General features: G+C 33.4%; 2 protein-coding genes and 1 non-coding gene across 3 annotated transcripts; all 3 read left to right on the top strand.

Moving 5' to 3' along the window:
• Positions 1–9,493: 9,493 nt before the first annotated feature.
• Positions 9,494–13,043, top strand: LOC102602659 (uncharacterized). Its single transcript, XM_006360635.2, has 7 exons — positions 9,494–9,861; positions 10,583–10,752; positions 11,141–11,243; positions 11,329–11,445; positions 12,158–12,328; positions 12,487–12,610; positions 12,703–13,043. The coding sequence occupies exons 1-7, from the start codon at positions 9,571–9,573 to the stop codon at positions 12,816–12,818; spliced, it is 1,092 nt and encodes a 363-aa protein (XP_006360697.1). The 5' UTR covers positions 9,494–9,570; the 3' UTR covers positions 12,819–13,043.
• Positions 13,044–15,817: 2,774 nt separating this feature from the next.
• On the top strand, positions 15,818–20,223 carry LOC102588636 (cation/H(+) antiporter 18-like). The gene is made up of 4 exons (XM_006360678.2): positions 15,818–15,970; positions 16,835–17,061; positions 17,771–18,772; positions 18,858–20,223. The coding sequence occupies exons 2-4, from the start codon at positions 16,879–16,881 to the stop codon at positions 20,052–20,054; spliced, it is 2,382 nt and encodes a 793-aa protein (XP_006360740.1). The 5' UTR covers positions 15,818–15,970; positions 16,835–16,878; the 3' UTR covers positions 20,055–20,223.
• A 1,221-nt stretch (positions 20,224–21,444) lies between these two features.
• Positions 21,445–21,516, top strand: TRNAG-UCC (transfer RNA glycine (anticodon UCC)). Its single transcript has one exon. It is a non-coding gene; the product is annotated as a tRNA-Gly (tRNA).
• The last annotated feature ends 718 nt before the right edge of the window (positions 21,517–22,234 follow it).

Genomic DNA, 22,234 nt, shown 5'->3' with positions numbered 1-22,234 from the left:
GTTAAGTGTGAGGTGTTTACTGATCATCGTAGTTTGCAGCATGTGTTCACTCAAAAGGATCTGAATTTGAGACAGCGAAAGATGATGGAGTTACTTAAAGATTATGATGTCACCATTCAATACCATCCGGGTAAGGCTAATGTGGTGGCAGACGCTTTGAGTCAAAAAACGGTGAGTATGGGTAATTTAGCTTGTTTGAGTGTATCCGAGCGACCTTTGACTAAAGAAATTCAGACCTTAGAGTCTAAGTTCATGTAGTTAGGCATCTCGGAAAGAGGTGGGGTGTTAGCTAGCATTGAAGTGAGGGCCACATTCATTGATAAAATTAAGGCCAAACAAATTGAAGATGAAAATTTGGAGGAGCTTAGAAAGAAGATTGCGATTGGTAAGGCACAAGAAACCACTCTTAATGCGGAAGGTGTACTTAGTTTCAAAGGAAGAATTTGTGTTCCTCAAGTTGATGATTTGATTAAAAAAGTATTGACAGAATCTTATGGCTCGCGATATTCTATTCATTCGAGTGTGACCAAAATGTACCGAGATTTGAAGCGAATTTATTGGTGGCCGGGCATGAAGAAAGATATACCAGAGTTTGTGGCTAAGTGTCAAAATTGCCAACAAGTAAAATATGAACACCAAAGCCCTGCAGGTTTGCTTCAAAGAATGCCAATTTTGAAATGGAAGTGGGAAAGGATAGCCATCGATTTTGTGGTTGGTCTTCCTAAGATGTTGGGGAAGTTTGATTCTATTTGGGTAGTGGTTGATAGATTGACTAAGTTAACCTATTTTATTTTGGTAAGAATAGATTATAATGCTGAACAATTGACTATAGCTTATGTAAAAGAGATAGTGAGGTTGCATGGGGTGCCCCTCTCTATCATCTCAGACCGTGGTACCCAATTCACATCCAAGTTTTGAAGGAAATTACATGATGAATTGGGCACACAAATCACTTTTATTACAGCCTTCCATCCACAGACAGACGGGCAGTTAGAGAGGACTATTCAAGTGTTAGAAGACATGTTGAAGGCATGTGTGATTGATTTTGGAGGGCATTGGGATAAATTCCTACTTTTGTGTGAATTCTCCTATAATAATAGTTATCACTCCAACATAAATATGGCACCATTTGAGGCACTCTATGGGAGGGGATGTAGATCACCCATATGATGGTTTGAGGCTGGAGATGTGAAACCATTGGGGGCTGATTTAGTGAAGGATGCTCAAGATAAGGTGAGAAGTATTCAATCTAAGCTTCTAGCAGCCCAAAGTAGACAAAAGAAGTATGCGGATCATAAGGTAAGAGACATGACGTTTCAAACCAGTGAGAATGTTCTTCTTAAGGTATCACCCATGAAAGGGGTGATGAGATTCGGCAAGAAGGGTAAATTAAGTCTGCATTACATTGGTCTCTTTGAGTTTCTTGAATGTGTAGGACCAGTAGCGTATAGATTGGCTTTACATCCTAATTTATCGGGAGTTTATCCGGTATTTCATATGTCCATGCTAAAAAGGTATCATGATGACGGGGATTATATCATTAAGTGAGACTCAATTGTATTAGACAAGGACCTCCAATATGAGGAAGAACTTATTGCAATTCTTGATTGTGATGTGTGTAAGTTGAGGACCAAGGAGATTAAATCTGTGAAGGTTCAATGGAAGCATCGTCCAGTTGAGGAAGCTACTTGAGAGACCGAGAGGGACATGCGAGACAAGTATCTCCAATTGTTCGTCGATTCAGGTACTACTTCATTCTTTCCTTAGCCTATTTTTTTTCCTAAGTATGGTCACTCGGGGATGAGTGATGGGTAAATTGATATCTATTGTAACAACTGTTCAACTCGTTATAGAAATGTCAACGGGGGGAAAATTTGGGACCGAAAAACTATTTCACAGTGTTTGGATTTTCCCAACGTAGTCCAGATTTGGACGAAATCAGAGTCTTTAAGGTGTAGGGAAATCTGGTAACAATCAGGTGAATTATTTATGATTTTGATTACATAAGTAGTTAGATAACTCGTTAAGGAATTCGTACGACTTTATGAAATTGAATTCGGGTGAGTAAAACGCCCGAAATCGATCTTAGCGTAAGAGGTATTTTCTGAGCGTCGTTGGTTAGAGGTGTGTTATGAAATAGGGGTTTTTGAATTCTTTAAATAGCTCACTGGTTCGTGCAAGCCGCCTTGGAGGGGGTTTTTGCTGCTCTGGTAGGGCCGCTGTAGCGGGCTTGACGCGATTAAAGGTTGTTAATAACCCTATACGACCTTATTATGCACTTTTCGACCTTTAGAGCTAAGGAACGAACCCCAAGCGACTCCTACTCGTTTTTCACCATTCTTGAGGCTAAATGTAAGTTTTTTCGAACCCCCGAATCCGTTGTTCGATCCGTAGAACGTAATAGAATGGGTAATTATCGATGGAGGAAGGTTTTGATTTAGATTCTATGGTGGAATTAACCCTAATTAGTATGATTGGGATCATGGGTTTAAACTAGGGTTCACAGAATTGTTAGCAATCTGTGTAATTAGTGATTGTTTATTGATTTTCATATAATATTGATTGTTTGTAGATTAAGAACAAGAGGAACGAATCCGGAAAAGGAAGGATCAAGGTTCTTAAGGCTTCAAGCTTATTTCGAGGTAGGTGCTGGTTGTGATTCTGTGATTGTGTGATGTATGTTTGTTCTTGCTTCATTATGATACTTGTATGTATATGAATATTGCATTATTGATCACACTTGTTGTAAATGAGATAAAGAATGATGAATGTCATGAATCATGACTTAAATGTATGATCTTGAGAATATACTTGTGATTGTAATTATGGTGTGTTGATGGGATCGGTTGCCACATTCCGGCATAACTAACTTGGATCGGTTGCCACGTTCCGGCATAACTATGAAATCGGTTGCCACATTCCGACATAATTATTGGATCGGGTACCACGTTTCGGTATGCTAATTGTTTGGGCTTGGGTTCTATGAGAGGACCAATGACTTGTCATAATTGTGTATTTTGAGAAATGTGAAGTTGATCGTTGTTCATAAATGTTGATAATATGTTCATTATATGCATGTGATTATAATGTTGTGATGATTTGCTTATGTTGCACTTAGTGGGATAGCCGCATGATCCTACCAGTACACTGTGGTTGTGTACTGATACTGCACTTGCTCTTTTTTTGTTCAGTACAAGGCATCTTCAAGCGGCTATTGGCAGACCTCGCTTAGAAGACCAGTGATCGTTCGAATTCAAGGGTGAGCCAATTTTTTCGGGCTGCCATGAGTTCTCCTTTCGTCTATGTCCACATTTCAGACTTAGGCTTGTTTTAGTTAGTATTAGTTCATTAGTTGGGGTTGCATCCCTTCTTGTTAGACTTGTGAAACTTTAGATGATTTGGTACATTGACTTTCAGATTCTAGGCATTACTTCCGCAATGTTAGTTTTATTGTTAGACTTTTGTTACAGTTTATGGGAACTCCCTATTTCTTTCCTTAGTATTTGACTTGTTTCGTATCCTTAAATGCTTTAGTTTTTAGATTAGTTGCTTGTTTTGGGTTGTAGTAGTGGTTCTCCCACCTGAGGGTTAGTGTGAATGCCAAACACGACGGTCTAGGTCGTGACAAAGGTCTGGGAAAGGTAGAGTGTACAATAACAATACTTGATGAAAGTAGAGTATATGTGGATCTTATCCTACTTTGTTGAGATAGACATATATATTGTTTTTGATTGATTCCTCGGATGAAGAAAAAACATTGGAAAAATACAAGAGTGAAAAATTCTCTAACAATATATAAAGTATTGACAACAAAAATAGTACTTCTTATGTCCCTAATTACTTGTTCACTTTTGAATTGACACACCTATTAAGAAAACAATGATTGACATATTGAGTTTATCATTTTACCCTATTAATTATGAAGTGGATGAATTCAAAACTTAATATTTTCAAGAAGTTCTACCTTTTTCAAAGCAATTAATTGAGGGTATAATGGGTAAATTATTTTTGTCATTTCTTGATTTTTCAAAATGGACAAGCAATTAGGGACAACTATAAAAGGAAAAATGGACAAGTGATTAGGGACAGAGGGAGTAAATAATTAATGGGTCGTTTGGTAGAGTGCAGTGGCAGACCCATTAATATCCGACCCCCTTTGGCGGACAATTATATGATTTATATCTGGTGAAAATAATTTTTTAGGTATATATAGTAGATAACGAACCCCCTTAATCTACTTCGTGTGTTTATTTTTTTAGATTTTGAACCCCCTTATTGAAAATTCTAGCTCCGCCACTGGTAGAGTGTATAAAAATAATGCTAAATAGAGTTTATTAGTAATGTTTGCATTACAATGCATGTATTAGTGATGATTGCAATAATTATATATAGATTATTTTTATGCATTGTTTGGTTTGATCCATTAAAAATAGAATGCATTGCATTAAAAAATTATTTACAAAGATACACTTCACTATTATGGTGGAAAAGATATATAAAAGGTATTGAGGGGATATTGGGTCTTTAATTGAGTTAATGCATGCAATAAAACCATTGCATTGCTAATACCTAGAAATACCAAACAAGGTACTAGTAATACACAAGGCTAATACATGGATTAGTTTTTTTAATACACTCTACCAAACGACCCCTAAATATAATGACCTTTTCTGGTTGTTATGGGTAATCCAATGGTGAAAGATTTGGGTCAAAACTTTTTGAGTAGTAACTTGAAAATCTTAGGGTAGGCTAGGCAAGTCTCAGACGAAATGAAAGGTGAATTCGAATGAGTATAACTCCCGATATCGATCTTGGCGTGAAAGAGTTAGTTTGGAACGTCAAGTATTGAAAGTGTGTTGCGGAATGGGGACTTTTAGGGAGAATTTCGAATTTTTTTCCATGCAAGCCACTATAACGGGTGTCACTCCGCTATAGCGGATGGTCTCGCTATAGTGCGTTGTCCTGCTATAGCGGAGTTAGTCGAATTTTGATGCAAAAAATATCCAAAATCGATTATTATGTGACTATCTCGTTTTGGGGAAATGTGGGTGTTTTTTTCATTTGTTTTTATAAAGGTAAGTTAATTACTCTCTTAACATGTAATTTGATTTTTAAGCCCTAGAAACTATGGTGGTCAACCTTAGGGTAGAGTTTTAACTTGAAATTAAGGTGGGAAAAGTCCTATTTGGGCAAAATGATGATGTAATTGGCCTAACATTAGGATTTGAGTATAATTCTAGTATTGTTAGGCCATCATTGATTGTTGTGTTTTCTTATTATTTAGACTAAGAATAACTCAAGGCATTGTAAAAAGGGGAAAACTCTGGTTCTTTAGAGTTTCCAAGGTTTGATTCGAGATAGGTGATCGATGATTGCTTGTTTTCCAAGCTATGTAATATGTGCATATCAATTGTTATATGGTATTACTTGTGCAACGTATGTGAAGAAAACTAAAAGGCTAATGTGAAATGACACCATGTTGATAATCTCATGCAATGAACCCGTTTATTTATTTGTGGTTTCAAGTATGGTTGTTCATTGTGATTGTGATTGTGCATGTTGTTTGTAATTATTGGTTGACTCAGTACCATACTAGTACATAATACTAACAGTATGCTCGGATACCATGCTTGGTATGAAATACTAATGGTAGGCTCTGATACCACACCAGTATACTAAATTACTAATAGTTTGTGTGTGAATTCCATAAGAGGATCGGATATGTGCTATAGTGATCAAGTGGAACATGTTCATGCATTCATTAAGTAAAGAATCGTGACTAAGAGTCTATATCTGATGTGATTGTTGATATATGTGTTGACCTGTATTACTATAGTGTGGTTACTTGGTTACATTCATGTCTTGTGACTGGCCATATGATCCTACAAGTACATTGTGGTTGTGTATCAACAATGGCGGAGAAGGAAGGTCTTGATGTAACTGATATAGTTGTTGACACGTGACTATAAGGTCACATGTTTGAACTGTGAAAATAGTCTCTTACAGAAATGCTGGACAAGATTGTGTACAATAGACTCTATTTATTAGATTCTTCTTCGAACCCCACACATAGTAAAAATTTAATACATCAAATTGCTCTTTTATTATAGGGAGAGTATAAAAGTTCTACACCCATTTAGGGATATACTTTGAGATATTTTAGAAATTTGTTTAAAGAGATTTGAGGAGAAAAATTAAAAATTTAGTGAAATTTTAAGAAGAAAGAGAGATTTTGAAATTTCAATTTTTATTTTGATGGTTCGATTTAATAGACATAAACATGTTTGAATGGATATTATGTGCGAAGATTACAAAGTAAGGTTATTTTATGCCAATTATAAGTCTTATACAACACATTTTCAAAGTTATTTGATGTAATCTTTTTGCTTAAAAGGTAATTATCATAATTACATTTTTAAAAAACAAACTAGATGTTGACAAGTGGCCCAAAAACTTGTCATCTGGGCTTATTTTTACAAGGAATGATGACATGTTTTTGCACAGATGGCCCCAATTTTGGGACGGTACTATTTATCTTCAAATATAATGGTTTATGGTACTTAATTTTTATTTTTGCTACTAATTTAATGAAAAATTATGGAATAAGTTATTTTTAATTATGACCTAATTTCATAAGACATAAACTCATAGAACTTTTCTTGAACTTCTGCCTTGTCCGACAAAAGTTCTGTAGGAATAAGTTATGTCTCTTAAGCCATAAATTTATAGATTATGAACTGAACTAATGTCTCAAACGACATAAATTCTGTAGAAATTAAGTAGCATAACAAGGTATAACTGTGTTATATTACGATATGAAAATATAAATTTTTTGCCTTGTATATTTTATTTTCTGATGTCAGAAATATTTTTCCACTTTTTTGTTATTTAAAATATCGAAGGACAAAAATTGAACACCAACCCAAATTAGGGCATCCGTGCGAATGACCCGGATGGTGACGCTTGGGCTCAAGAATCGAAGTTGGCGGTTTGGGTTTTCATCGTGAAGCCCAATCCTTTTTAGTTTTTATCCTACAAACATAAATAAATGGAAAAATTACAGAAATCTCACCTTTTAGTTTACTTTTTATCATTATCCCCTATAAGTTTTACAAATCTCCAAAATCCCTTATTTTCGCGCATCAGATTAGTGTATCAACGCTTATATTATTGTATCTCGCACATCAGATTAATGTATCAACGCTTATATTATTGTATCTCACGCATGTATCAGTGCTTATATTATTGTATCTAGCACATCAGATTAATGTATCAGCGTTTATATTATTGTATCTCGTGCATCAGTTTAATGTATCGGCGCTTGTATTATTGTATCCGTTTGAGGGATTTCTGTAATTATAAACTTTTAAGGGATAGATTGTAATTTTACCTTAAAAGTATGTGATTTCTGTAATTTGCCCTAAATAAATTGATTTTTTTTTAAAAAAAGGAAAAACTACATAATTAGACATACTTCACTACCATAGTCCATATGTATTATTATTATCTATTTTTAAAAATATTACGTATCTTTACCATTAATTAAGAGTTTTCTACTATATATTGAGAAATATATACATAGAAACATGTATTTTTTTTCTATCATTTACACTAAAATAGAGAGAGGTGAGCGAGATTTTATTATGTATATCATATACATGTGAATCACACTAGATACATGTATGTGGTGTGATTCACATGTATTTAGTCCCAGATACATAGGAGAGTGGCGAGCAAGACGTGAGAAAAGTGAAAGAGGTGAATGAGTTTTGTTATGTATCCCAGATACATGAGAATCTACTTGGATACAATATATATTAACAAATTTGATCCCGTATATCTTGAGATACATGTATTTGAACACACCAAAATATGATAAGATACGTAATATTGCAAATTGAAGTGTATCTAAATAATTAGCTCCTAATAAGGTTAATGTAAGTTCCCCAATAAAAAAAGAGCCACTAATTGCTTCTTATTTGAATGATAAGTAAAGTGAAAGTCCAAGTAAATTATCATTGATCTCATGTTAGCGGGAATTGGTTATATTCCTAATATATTCTTTCCTAATTCATAATAAATTAATAATACTTCATAAATTTCATTTTAGGTAATTAGAGTATTTTGATAGATGATATAATTTAGTGAAAATTGTGTGAAATAGCAAACTATTAATTCAAATTAAATGTTATAGTCATAGTTTATTTTAATTGTAATTCGCAGCAAACATCCCATTTTTTGTCATCTGATTCGGTATACAATTAGTCATTTTATACATTTCGATATAAAATGTATAAAATGTGTTTGTGTTTGTAAAAACGAGAGAAAAGTATATATACATATACAAATACATATATTTTCATCCTATACACTTATAATTATACAAACTAAATAGGGATAGATTGTAATTTCATATTAAAACTATGTGATTCCTAAAATTTATACTTGTACAAATACATCTCTTATTATATAAATTACAATGTATAAATGAATTTATACAAAACTGAACAATTTGTATAAAACCGGATGTTTCATCTGATTCGATATACAATTAGCCATTTTCGGTATACAATTAGTCATTTTATACATTTCGATATAAAATGTATAAAATGTGTTTGTGTTTGTAAAAACGAGAGAAAAGTATATATACATATACAAATACATATATTTTCATCCTATACACTTATAATTATACAAACTAAATAGGGATAGATTGTAATTTCATATTAAAACTATGTGATTCCTAAAATTTATACTTGTACAAATACATCTCTTATTATATAAATTACAATGTATAAATGAATTTATACAAAACTGAACAATTTGTATAAAACCGGATGTTTCTAGCGAATTATACAAATCAAAAGCTCCATAGCAAACAAAAAATTTGCTATGGAGCGCAATTATGCAAACTATAGTTATAACATATAAATTTTTTTTTTTTTCTGTTTGCTATATGTGAAAGTTGTTCCTACATACTAATTTTAAATAAAATAACAAAGATAGTTTTTCAAACAAGTAGCAAACAAACGGTCGGGAATATGAATAGGTTGAAAATAGGTTAAACAAAAAATTAAATTACTTTATTCATATTAAATACTGATAAAAAATAAGTTAATCAACGGATAAAATGTATATCCATACTAGGAAAAAGAAACTTTACGTAAATAGTCGTCGAATCATTGTTATACATGAATTATATAGTAATTATATACACTTGTACACATATTTCACATAGATTATACATATATTATATATTATGTTTGTTTTTTGTTTTAATCAATTAAGTGAAAGGCTATTTAGATTACTTCTTCTTCATATAATCCATTGCTAAGTGAAAATACAAGCTAAAAAAAACAAAAATAACATGGACATCCATATTATGCATTTGGATATCCATTTTCATTATATAATATTGATATATTTGATCAATTTTTAAATATTCATTTAGATAATTACTTGTTCCTTTAACCATTTTGCCCACAATTTTCAAGTATAAAAAGGTTTGCAAATGTTTTTTAAGATAAGGTGCCATCAACATAAACCATTACACACACACACATAGTGGCCATGGGAAGCACAAATTTGGAATCCAACAAGTTAGAAATGTATGAATTTGGCCCTTTTGAAGAAGATGAGGGTTTCCAAATTGGGTTTTTGATAGGCCAGAGATTCTCCAAATTAATACAAAACAGGTTATCTACTGACCTTATTCTTCAAAATCAACTACTCCCTTTTGCTCAACTCCCAAATTCCCAAACACTTATACATACTTTGTCTCAAACAAACAAGAACAAGTTCCCTAATTATTGGAATGAACTCAAAGGAATTGCTCAAGGAAGTGGTGTACCCTTTCTCAATGTGAACTTCCTAACTTACCCTTCTTCCCTTTTTTGTATTTTGTGTATTCTGATTAATTTAAATTCATATCGTGTAGGACTTATTATAGAGCTAGGGGCCTAAAGGTTCGTCTAAACTAAGACTTTGAGTTTATGGGCTCTATATTCTAGAAAGTTGAGGTCATTGTTTTTTTGGTAGCTTCTTTATACTCCCACTATCAAAATTCACGTGATGATGTTTGACTTGATATGAAGTTTAAGAAAGAGAAGTTTTGGTACAAGTGTTTGTGTGAGTATAAATTATCATTTTAAAGTTAAATTATTATTAAATAAAGAAACGTGTCATTTTTTTGGGATTGATTTTAAAAAAAAAGTGTGTCATATAATTTAGGATAGAAGGAATACTAGGTTTGATTTATAAAAACAAATGCAAGGTTTGAGCCAAAGTTAATATGCTATGTTGAACCTGTAACCAAAGTTGTAGCTCCACTCTAGACTATATATATGAAGTTGTAATTATGGCAAGTGTTGAGTCACCTTGACTTTCTTATGTGCTTTTGCATAGTGAAAATTTTGATTTTACCACTTATAAGATCCATTACATTAAACGAGAAGCACCTTAATAGGAGTTTTTGTACATCTAAACTTTTAATTAAGGGCGGAAGGATATCATCGACTCCCCAAAACAACTTTATTGTCCATAAATTAACAAACTGATATTTTTTTTTCTTTTGGTTCTCCAGATTTTACTATTGAATTTTAGGAAAGAAATATTGCCTTTCATTCCAAAGACAGAGGAATATCCCAAGGAGGAAGACATTAATGATGACTGTTCTGATATTCTTGTTGTTAGTGATTCCCTGGCTGTGGCAGTTCATAATGAGGATGCAAATGTTGCTCTTGTTGGACACACGTAAATTATCTTGTTTTTTTTTCCTGACATAATACATAAACAATCATTTAAACTTGGCCTCAGCTAGCAAGTAAACACTTTGAGTATACACATCTAGACATCTCAACTCGTCTTCACTATGTTAGTTGAACCTCCAAATTTTATATGTCACTTTAGCGTCGGGCATCCATGAGACACAATGGTAATGGTTTAGTTGTCAGTTGAAAACAAGTTGAGGTGTCTAGATGTGCATTTTCAAAGTTGAAGTGCTTACTTGCTAGCCGAAGCCATGTTTGAGCGCTTGTGTTTGTTTTATGGCTTTTATGTTTTACAGCAAGAATCCTTGTTTTATATATATATGTGGTGTTCTTAAAAAATATGATCCTTTTCCGTTTTCATTATATTGCAGTTATTTGGTTAAGGTGAAATTATCTAATGGAACAACATTCACTGCTTACACATATGCTGGAGAACTTCCAAGTTGTGCATTCGGATTTAATAATCATGGAGTGGTATACTGATATTCATTTCTTGTCAATTATCTGTAATATTTCTAGTTCTGATTGTATTTCTATTTGAATTATATATCAATTATAGGCTTTTACATTGAACTCAGTACCACCATGTGAAGAAGAGATAGTAGGTGGTGCAATTGGTAGAAACTTTGTGTCCAGAGACCTGCTTGAAGCAACTAGCATTGAGGATGCTCTGGCTGTAAGCTCTAAGTTTTCTTCTCTCTTTTGATTCACGTTGTTAAAAGTCGCATATTGGTTGAGGGAATGAGTTATTGTTAGGCAGTCTTGTCATTCTTCACCTCATGAGCTAGTTTTTGCATTGGTATATTACTCAAAATAGACATTCAAACTTGGCCTCAACTGACGAGTAAGCACTCAAACTTTGAGAGTGCACATCTAGATACCTCAACTTAGTCATAACCGACTACTAAACACTCCACTCGTCTCCACTTTGTATCATGCACACCCGACGCTGACATGACACATAAATTTTGGAGGTGTCTAGATGATCATTTTGTAAGTTGAAGTGTTCAACTAACACAGTGGAGATGAGTTGAGCTATCTAGATATACATTTCTCAAAGTTGGAGGGAGTGCTTGAGACCAAGTTTGAGTGTTTGTTTATGTATTATGGGTTTTGAGTTATATGGTATTGAGGCAAGAGTCATTCCAATTGTTTGAGCCTCATACCTTACTGTTTATTTGCACTCCAAAATGTCTAGTTTTTGTGCGTGCAGGGAGGGTGTCGGGTGTTGCATATTGGTTGAGAGACTACAATGTTGTTTCCTTATATTATCTTGGGTCATCTATCCCCGCCTCACGAATTAGCTTCTGGGCTTGAGTTAGGCTAAGGTTCATTTTATTAACACAAGATGGTAACACGTTTTTATGTTCATCATTGAGAGATTCCAGAGGATTCAGTCATCAGAAGCTTCTGTAGGGCACAGCTATAATTTGATAGACACAAGGACTCGAAGGATTTTGAACGTTGAAACTGCATCAAGAAATCGAATTTCAGTTCGTGAAATCGGAGAAACTCCATTCTTCCATGCTAACATGTACCTGCATCTTCAAGTAAAGCAGGCAAGTACACTTTTTAAACTTTGCCTCACCTATCAGTGCATTTTATCCATCATAGAATGTAATATTTCCTTCTTCTTATGGACGTTTAATTACTGCCAGTTATCTTTTAGGTGATCTGATAACGTAATACACTCTTGTCTATATTTTGGCTAATGAAGGCACAAGATGAGAACTCTTTGAGCAGGCAAACAAGAGCATCTTCTTTAGCAAAGGAATCAAAAAGTGATTTTTTAGCACTTGTTGGTGACATGAACAATGAGAAGTATCCTATTTACATGACAGGTAGTTAGTTGAATTCATCAAAAATATTGCACATATTCCTCTATTGATATCCAGTTTATTAATAAAATTATGCATCTTTAACCTTATTTCAGGTCCATTGTTGTACACACTTTGCACAGCTGTGATAGATTTGGATGAAAAAATTCTAACAATTATAGAAGGGAATCCAAAGGAAAAACAAGAATCATATGTCTTCTCATTGTCCTAAAAGAAGTAGATGAAGGGAAACTTTTACTTGTTCAAATAACAATTAAGGTGAAACAGGGTCAGGAAGAACAGATCATAAAGAGATCCATTTTGCAAGTTAGTTATTACGGGTAGAATTGGACTAATGATGTATACAATATTGGAGTTACCGATGTAGATGCTTCATAGCTGGTTCTCATTCTTTAGAGACTACAAGTGTAATAAGAGCATATGTTAGATGGTTCTATTTCTCAATCTTTCTGACTTGCCCCTATGAAACCAAGGTAAAAAAGATTGAAAAAAAAATCAGTCGTTCACAACTATTCACGAAGGATTGCTCGAAAAGTTGAGGATTAGTACTCGTTTTTAAAAATCAAATGGATTCGGTCTTATATGTATCCCATAGGAGCTCCCACCTTTTTTTGCTTCCGTGATGACTCAAAGTCATAACCTTAAGGTTGGAGGTGGAAAGTGTTTACCATGTGAGCAACTCTTGTTTCCGATAGCAGCAGTAGTATTCCCATTAAGTGGTTGTAATTGGGGATTTTCGATATCATTCTTCTCATTCACAATGGAAATAAACTCTCTGTATTTCTACCTCAAGAATATTGGATTGGCCGAACCTCATGACATTATGTTATTTCTTTTTCTCTATTTATTTTGTATGTGTTTGTGTGCTAGTTGAAGTATATTTTAGCTTCATTGTTATAATTAGAACAAAACAAAAACAAATTATTGATCATCCATCAAATTCTCAGATTTTCATATACCTTTATTATCAAAAGAGAATTTCACACACTTATTATGCATTTTAAAACAAAGGTGAGCTATCAAAAATAGGAAGAATTCATACTCTCACATGAAAACGTTGAAGTGCACCAAATTGGATGTACAAATGTCCACTAATTATTTACACTTTAGTTTAAAATTAATTAGTACTAATGGGTTATATGGTAGGTTTTGGCGAGCATAAAATCACAATTCATACCAATATTATTCGATTGATATATTGACTTGTGAAACCACACAATAAATCAAAATTATAAAACAAATTCATTTAAATGTGACACCACGAATTATACATAATTGTCATAACATTAATCTCAAACAATAAAGACAAACTTATTTTCAACAATCAATGTAGAAAAACATTCATTTATTAATAGAAATCAACATTTACATCTAAATTGCAAAAAACAAGTAAAACAAAATCGTTTTCAACATCTATATCCATTACAGGAGATTTAACATAAAAAAAAAGACACAAAAATATTATATAACCTTAATTATGGAATGGATATCTTCTCTCTTAATTACACTATCAGAGTATGATTATCTTATATAATTACTAATTAGTGACAATTACACTTTGTTTGGATGGTTGTTACGTATTGTATTGTGTTGTATTGTATAGTATAGTATAATGAATATAGTATAATGAATAGATTGTATTGTTTTCCGTCGTTATATAATGTCACATATCGATAATTTGAATGACAAATCTACAAGAAGAGTAGGGTATAAGGTACAGCTACTATGAAAATATAGGGTAAACGACGAGATATAATTATTAAATAATAATGACAAAATGAGAAAATATTAAGGTAACGATGCAATCATATCAAATCGGTCATTACATAAAATGAGTCTTTTCGTCATAACCTAAGTCCTAACAATGAATTTAAACAATATGATACAATAGAATTTAGTTAGCAATCAAAACAAACATTATATCTAAACTAACAATACAATACTCAATTTATCTTTTATTGTCTGATTAAATAAAATAAGGCCTGAGCTCAAATTAACTTTTTTTTTTTTGAAAAAAACAATACCGATAACAACCATCAAACAAAGTGTTAGAAAACCTTTAATTATGGAATTGAATATCTTCTCTCTTAATTATGTTATTAGAATATTTATTATTTTATACTTATCCTTTTTTTTATTTATTTTTGTTTTAAACACAAATTTTAATAGTTATTAGGTATGGTTAGACTTCTACTATAATTTCAAAGATCCAAAGCATAAATCCTTTCATATCTTTTATTCCTTTTTCAAATTTAGGCTTTTATCCTAAATTATAATATAAAGTATTCAAGAAAATTGAGGCATAAAAAGGATAAAATAAAAAGGGAAAAACTCATCATATGAAGATGAATATGGCTCTTGCACCGTTGCTCGTTGACCGGTTATTGGGGATCCTTACAAGCTTCAAATTAGGCATTAATTGATTAATAACAAGTGCAAATTAGGCATTAATTGATTAATTAGCTTTTGATATTTTAAATTGAATAAATAAAAATAAAAACAGTATTTCAAAAGGGTAAAAATATATTTCATTTTTAACATATTAAAAATATTTTTTTATATCCCCACATTAATTACATATTTTTCAAATTAATTTTGAAGACTTTAGAGTTTAGATTATCGAAAAACTTAAATATGTCATCAAACTTTAAGAAAAGACTTATCCGTCTCCTTTAGAAGTTTGATTCATCTATATCATTTTTCGTTTGAGAAAAAGACGCATCTATGTCATTATTTATTAACGGTATGAATAAACCTTTTCTCAAATGAAAATATAACATTGATGAATCAACAGTTTAATAGATAACACAAGTACGCTTTTTAAAAAAAAAATTGATGACATATAACTCATTCCCCTATTAATTAATATTCTTTCCGTTACATATTAGTTGATCAATTTGCATTTTGCATGATTTCACCCTTAAAAAACTTCTTTAGAATTTTCCAACCAATTATGAACACTTTCAAAAAAGAATTAATTGTAATATAAAATAAAGAAAAGTTAATTAGTGCGTTCTTGATTTAATAAGATAAATAATTAATATGAGATAATTATTTTTTCGTATAATAATCAATTGATATGTAACAGAAGAAAGTATAGATATTATGATAAAATATTTATATTAATTATTAAACTTTAAAAGAAACGTGGAAAACTCAAAATGAACAAGTAAAACAGAAGAGAACGAGTATCTTGTACTGTCAGATTGTACTTTCATTCATTCTCGGACTTTTAAACTGTTTTGGGGACTGAAAGCTACTTGTTCACACACCAATCTCTTTCAAAAATTATACAATTTTGGTGTTTATTTTTCATTCTTATTTGTTTGCAAATCTCGCAATCAATTAAACAAAGGTTACAAGGTATGATTTTTTTCTATTCGTTTTCTTCGTATAGCTCACTACCCTAATATTTTTGTTTAATTTGGTATATTTGATAATAATAAAAAAAAACGAGTCATGAGTCTGATGAACAAGCAACTGATATAGATCCTTTGATCTGCATATTCTTTTTCCGAATTTCGATGAGTATTATGTGTTTTGTGCAAAAATTATAATCTTTTTATTGATAACAACGTACTCGGTATAGTTTCATAAGTGCGGTCCGGAGAAGAAGGTAGGTTATACTCTTTACCTTTTTGTAAGGTAGAGAATTTGTTTATGATAGATTCTCGGCTCAAGAAAATCCTTTTTCGAGACATTCCAACTAGAATTACTTGTTCCATTGAATTTGTAGGGATTGGTGCTGATTGAATTTGTACTCTAATTCTAAAAGAGGTATATGCATATATTTGTAGCTGTGGTATCTGTGTCAATTTGTGGACATCTCGACTCATCTAGTAACAGATTACTACTGCTCAAAAGTACATTTGTAATGTAAATCTGTGTACCAAGGTTTGGGTAGATAGGCTCACTTTAAGTGTTGTAGTCAGCGGTGGTTTAGCGTTATATCTATGGGTTTACGTGAACTCAGTAGCTTTTGCTCAAGCTCTATATTTCTAGTATAGGAACCTATAAACTCGAGGTCGTTGTAGGAACTCATAAACTTTAAATCTTGGATCCACCTCTGTGGTTGTAGCAGAGCAATCCTGGATGCTTTTTACCACTCAAACATCCCTTGGGAATATTGAACTTATTTACCTCATCGTTCTACTAAAGATTTTCATGTTGATCCTTTTCATAATTTTGAGTTGAAATTGGAAGTGTAATAGCTATCTTGTTTTACAGTATTGTTGTCACAGGACTAGTTTGGAGAGGCATCCAGTGAAACTATGGATCATCAGTGTCCATCTCCAATGAAGGCCACGTCTAATGGCATTTTTCAAGGTGATAATCCCCTGGATTTTGCACTGCCGTTGGCCATTTTACAGATATGTTTAGTTCTTGTCGTCACGAGAGGTCTTGCCTTTTTGCTGCGGCCGCTACGACAACCACGTGTAATTGCTGAGGTTATTGTAAGTTGTTTTCCCTGCCACCATCTCAGAGAAAATTTGGTTCATTGTCTGTAATTGTGTATCAGCCAACAGTTATTTTTTCTATGGTGCCCTATTGTCTTCATTTGCTGAGTTTCTATCGGAAACAACCTCTCTACCGTGAGGTAAGGGTAAGGTCTCGTACACTCTACCCTCCCCAGACCCCACTTTGTGAGACTACATTGGGTATGTTGTTGTTGCCCTATTGTCTTCGTTTCGTTATTGGTTTATTCTTTTCCATTTTATTTCTCTCCTAGCTGAAAGTAAATTATCTGCACTTTCTAACTATTTTGTCTGTTTTAATCTGCTTTGTACTTACCTGTCCTATTTCCCTTTGGTAGTGGTTTGCATCCCAAAATGCTGCTGTCAGTAACCCGTAACTACCAAAGAAAAGCCTACTTGGTTTGATCATCATTTATAAGTCATCAAAAAGCCCCCTTTTATTTTGTTTTCTTGAATCACATGTTTTTTTTCTCCTCGTTATAGTATATTAGACTTCGGTGATCAACTTTTGTGATGTGATCCTCTAGTCTTCCTTTTCGTTCATCTTCATGGCACGTTTTTTGGAAGAGGAAAGAGCAATTTCACCTTTATAATGAATTACTGGAGTACTACAAAGCCAAGAAAATTTAAAGGTTATCTTGAACTTCATTTTGTTTAGAAAATTAAACATTCTGTTCCTGATATACAGGGAGGTATATTGCTGGGACCATCAGCTCTTGGTCGAAACAAAGGCTATTTGAATGCAGTATTCCCACCGAAGAGCATCACCGTCTTAGACACTTTGGCAAACATTGGTCTCCTGTTCTTTTTATTTCTAGCTGGCTTAGAACTAGATGTCAAGTCATTGCGTCAGAGTGGGAAAAAAGTCCTTGCCATTGCTGTTACAGGAATTACTCTTCCGTTTGCTTTGGGAATCGGCACTTCATTTATTCTTCGAGGAACTATAAATAAAGGTGTAAATGCTACCGCATTTCTTGTATTCATGGGTGTAGCGCTTTCCATAACTGCATTTCCTGTTCTGGCACGCATTTTGGCTGAGTTGAAACTCTTAACTACTGATGTTGGGCGAATGGCCATGTCTGCGGCAGCAATTAATGATGTGGCAGCTTGGATTTTACTTGCACTTGCCATTGCCTTATCTGGTGATAATCTATCTCCTGTTGTGCCACTTTGGGTTTTCCTCTGTGGTTGTGGTTTTGTCATTGGCGCCTATCTTATTGTGCCACCAATTTTTAAATGGATTTCGCGACGTTGCCACGAAGGTGAACCTGTGGATGAGCTGTATATATGTGCTACTTTAGCTGCTGTACTTGCAGCTGGACTTGTCACGGATGTTATTGGGATTCACGCGATGTTTGGGGCTTTCGTCATTGGAGTTCTACTTCCAAAAGAGGGGCCTTTTGCAGGTGAACTGGTTGAAAAAGTTGAGGACCTTGTATCTGGTCTTTTCCTCCCATTATACTTTGTCTCAAGTGGTCTAAAAACGAACGTTGCTACAATCCAAGGTATACAATCATGGGGTTTGCTAGTTCTGGTCATATTTACAGCTTGTTTCGGGAAGATTGTTGGTACTTTTATAGTTTCCCTTCTCTGGAAGATTCCCAAAAATGAAGCTCTTGCTCTTGGATTTCTTATGAACAGTAAGGGACTAGTGGAACTGATTGTCCTTAATATTGGTAAAGATCGAAAGGTAATGCTCGTCTAGCATCTTATTTGTTTTGTGAAATCAGGTCGTCTGTTTCAGCTTTAAATTGTTTACGCTATGTCTCATGCAGGTATTGAATGATCAGACTTTTGCTATCATGGTTATGATGGCTCTCTTCACGACCTTTATCACCACACCTCTGGTTCTGGCTGTTTACAAACCAGCAAAAATGCTAAGCAAAGGCGACTATAAACATAGGAGAATAGAAAGGAAAAATCCGAATACTGAACTGCGAATACTAACCTGCTTCCGTAGTTCTAGAAATATTCCATCGGTCATTAATCTCCTTGAGGCCTCACGTGGAACCGAGAGGGGAGAAAGGCTTTCTGTATACGCAATGCATCTCATGGAGTTCTCGGAGAGACCATCAGCTATCTTAATGGTACACAAGGCTAGACATAATGGCTTGCCCTTCTGGAATAAAGGTCAGCGGTCAGCTAACCACGTTGTTGTGGCGTTCGAGGCTTTCCAACAATTAAGTCAGGTCTCTGTGCGGCCAATGACATCAATCTCATCACTCTCTGACATGCATGAAGATATTTGCATTACTGCTGAGAAGAAAAATATAGCAATGATAATTTTACCATATCACAAGAATCTGAGGCTTGACGGCTCATTTGAATCAACTCGACCTGATTTTCACTTGGTTAACAGGAGGGTTCTTGAACATGCTTCATGTTCAGTGGGGATATTTGTTGATCGCGGACTTGGTGGTACTGCACAGATATCTGCAAGTAATGTTTCCTTCTCTATTATCGTTCTATACTTTGGGGGTCATGATGATCGTGAAGCACTTGCTTATGGGACTCGTATGGCTGAGCATCCAGGAGTCGAGTTAACAGTCATTCGCTTCCTAGTGGAGTCAGATTCCTCAGAAGAGATAGTAACAATACATACAGAAGGCACCTCTGCTGCAACATTAGTCTCTGCTGATGAGGGGTTTCTCGCTGCTTTCAGAACGAGTATATCAGATGACAGTTCCATCAAATATGAAGAGAAGACTGTTAGAAATGTGTCGGAAACAATTACTATCCTACGTGATTACAGTCGTTGCAGTTTGTTTCTGGTTGGTCGAAGGCCTGATGGCGTACTACCTCTTGCATTGAGCCAGAGGATTGATTGTCCTGAACTCGGGCCAGTCGGGAGTTTGTTGACTTCACCGGAATACACCACAACAGCATCAGTCCTGGTGGTGCAACAGTATTATGATAACTTGTATGCAAATAGTTCACAACAGAGGGATGTAGCATCAGTTCCAGAGAATTAAGTAGGGGCTCTTTCATTGATCTTTGAATCATAATGACTGTTTTTCATTCTTGACAGTTTGCTCTATTCATCTTTTTGAGCTGTAATTATCACTTTTTAAAATACAAGGATTCTGGTTGCTATTTTGTGGAGCCTTTTTTCTCGTATTAATAAGTGACATTTCATGTTGATTGTCTCCGTTCACCCCATATTTACCTACAAAATATTCATATTCTCCTTTAAAAGTACTTCCACTAACTCAAAAAACGCCATATGTAATCAACTAGTTCTGTATTTTGCTACATCAGCAATGACTGTACTACACTCATTTTTAGTTTTCTTGTGGATTTGTCAAAAAAGTCTCTAATAGGACGGTTTATAATAGGTTGAGTGTTCAATTGAAACATGTTTTCGTTGAGGTATCTTGATGAAAAATCATGTTTACTTTAGGTGTTTCGGTATCTATTCAGCCTAACCTTTGTTGTGTATATATATAAGAACTTGAAGGACTCAAAGTTGTTGTTTGAAATTTGAACAAGTACTTAAATGATCTCTATACTCGAGCATATGTTTGTCCAATGAGAAACTTTAATTTGTGTGCCACACATAATTAACACAAGTTGTATAACACTTCTTTTTATTTGATAATAAATCTAAAGGTTACACTTTAGAATTCACAAATTATTGATCCACCAATTTATAAAATAAAAAGAAATCTCACACAATTTGTGCGTCGGTTAGATTCTTAGAGAAAATGATCAAAATGGTCCTTGATGTATTGGGGTTGCTTTATTTTGGTCCTCAATATATTCTAGGTGATTGAAATAGTCCTTCATGTATGACAAAATGTGTTCAATTTAGTCTTTTACCCTAAACTTAACATTTTACCCCCAAAACTGTTAAATATAACGGTGGGGCCCACCATTATATTTAACAGTTTTTGGAGGTAAAATGTTAAGTTTAGGGTAAAGACTAAATTGAACACATTTTGTCATACATGACCACTGTTATATTTAACAGTTTTTGGGGGTAAAATGTTAAGTTTAGGGTAAAGACTAAATTGAACACATTTTGTCATACATGACCACTGTTATATTTAACAGTTTTTGGGGGTAAAATGTTAAGTTTAGGGTAAAGACTAAATTGAACACATTTTGTCATACATGACCACTGTTATATTTAACAGTTTTTGGGGGTAAAATGTTAAGTTTAGGGTAAAGACTAAATTGAACACATTTTGTCATACATGAAGGACTATTTCAATCACCTAGAATATATTGAGGACCAAAATAAAGCAACACCAATACATCAAGGACCATTTTGATCATTTTCTCTAGATTCTTATGTATGCATTGTTATTAAGCTTTGGTTTTTTCTTTATTTAGCAAAATGTGTCTAATAATAGACAACAAGCGTTTGTAGTCCAACGGTTAGGATAATTGCCTTCCAAGCAATAGACCCGGGTTCGACTCCCGGCAGACGCATAGCTTTTTTTTAATCTTTTTTAATTTTTATTTTTTTGAGTGATTTTAATTAATTTTGTTTTTTCTTGTCCTATTTTTGGGTGATTAAAAGTGTATTATATGATGAGTGGATATTGACATGAGAGCAGTATTTCATACATTCTAAGTTCAATATTTATTAGATATACATATACATATACATATTAAATATAAGATGTTTTTTAAAATTTACTTATCAAGCATTAAAAGATAAGTAATAAATTTACTTATTTTTTTAAATGTATCAAACACAATATTAGTTAACGGCATATTCATGTTTTGTTTCGAGACATGGGAGTGATACATACTCATTTGTATCCTCTACTACCTGATTGTTGTAATAAAACTGCATGTCTTATTGTCTTATTCTATTTTATAACGGGTCGCCCCTCACAATTAAGGAAAGCTAAAATCTTTTTTCCTTTGGCCATTTTTCCTTTTTATTCTTTGTTAAGTGTCAAAAAATATATGAAATTGAATAAAATGTTTTATGTTAATAGTTTGATTAAAAACATTGTTATTATTACTTAATTGGTTAAAAATGTCTTTTTTTTCTAATAAACATATTGTTTATTTTCTTTTTAAACATATTCTATTCTTTTCCTAGTATAATTGAGATAAGTGTTCATCTCCAAGGATCTTGTACAAGCTGGAGTAGGAAAAGAAAGTACATAGTTGAATTTCGCAATGGATGGAGATT

This window comes from Solanum tuberosum, unplaced genomic scaffold (genome assembly GCF_000226075.1).
Source record: "Solanum tuberosum cultivar DM 1-3 516 R44 unplaced genomic scaffold, SolTub_3.0 scf00331, whole genome shotgun sequence".
NCBI classification, from domain to species: Eukaryota; Viridiplantae; Streptophyta; class Magnoliopsida; order Solanales; family Solanaceae; genus Solanum; species Solanum tuberosum.
Note: the sequence above shows the minus strand (reverse complement) of the source record. Positions and strands in the feature narration are given on the sequence as shown.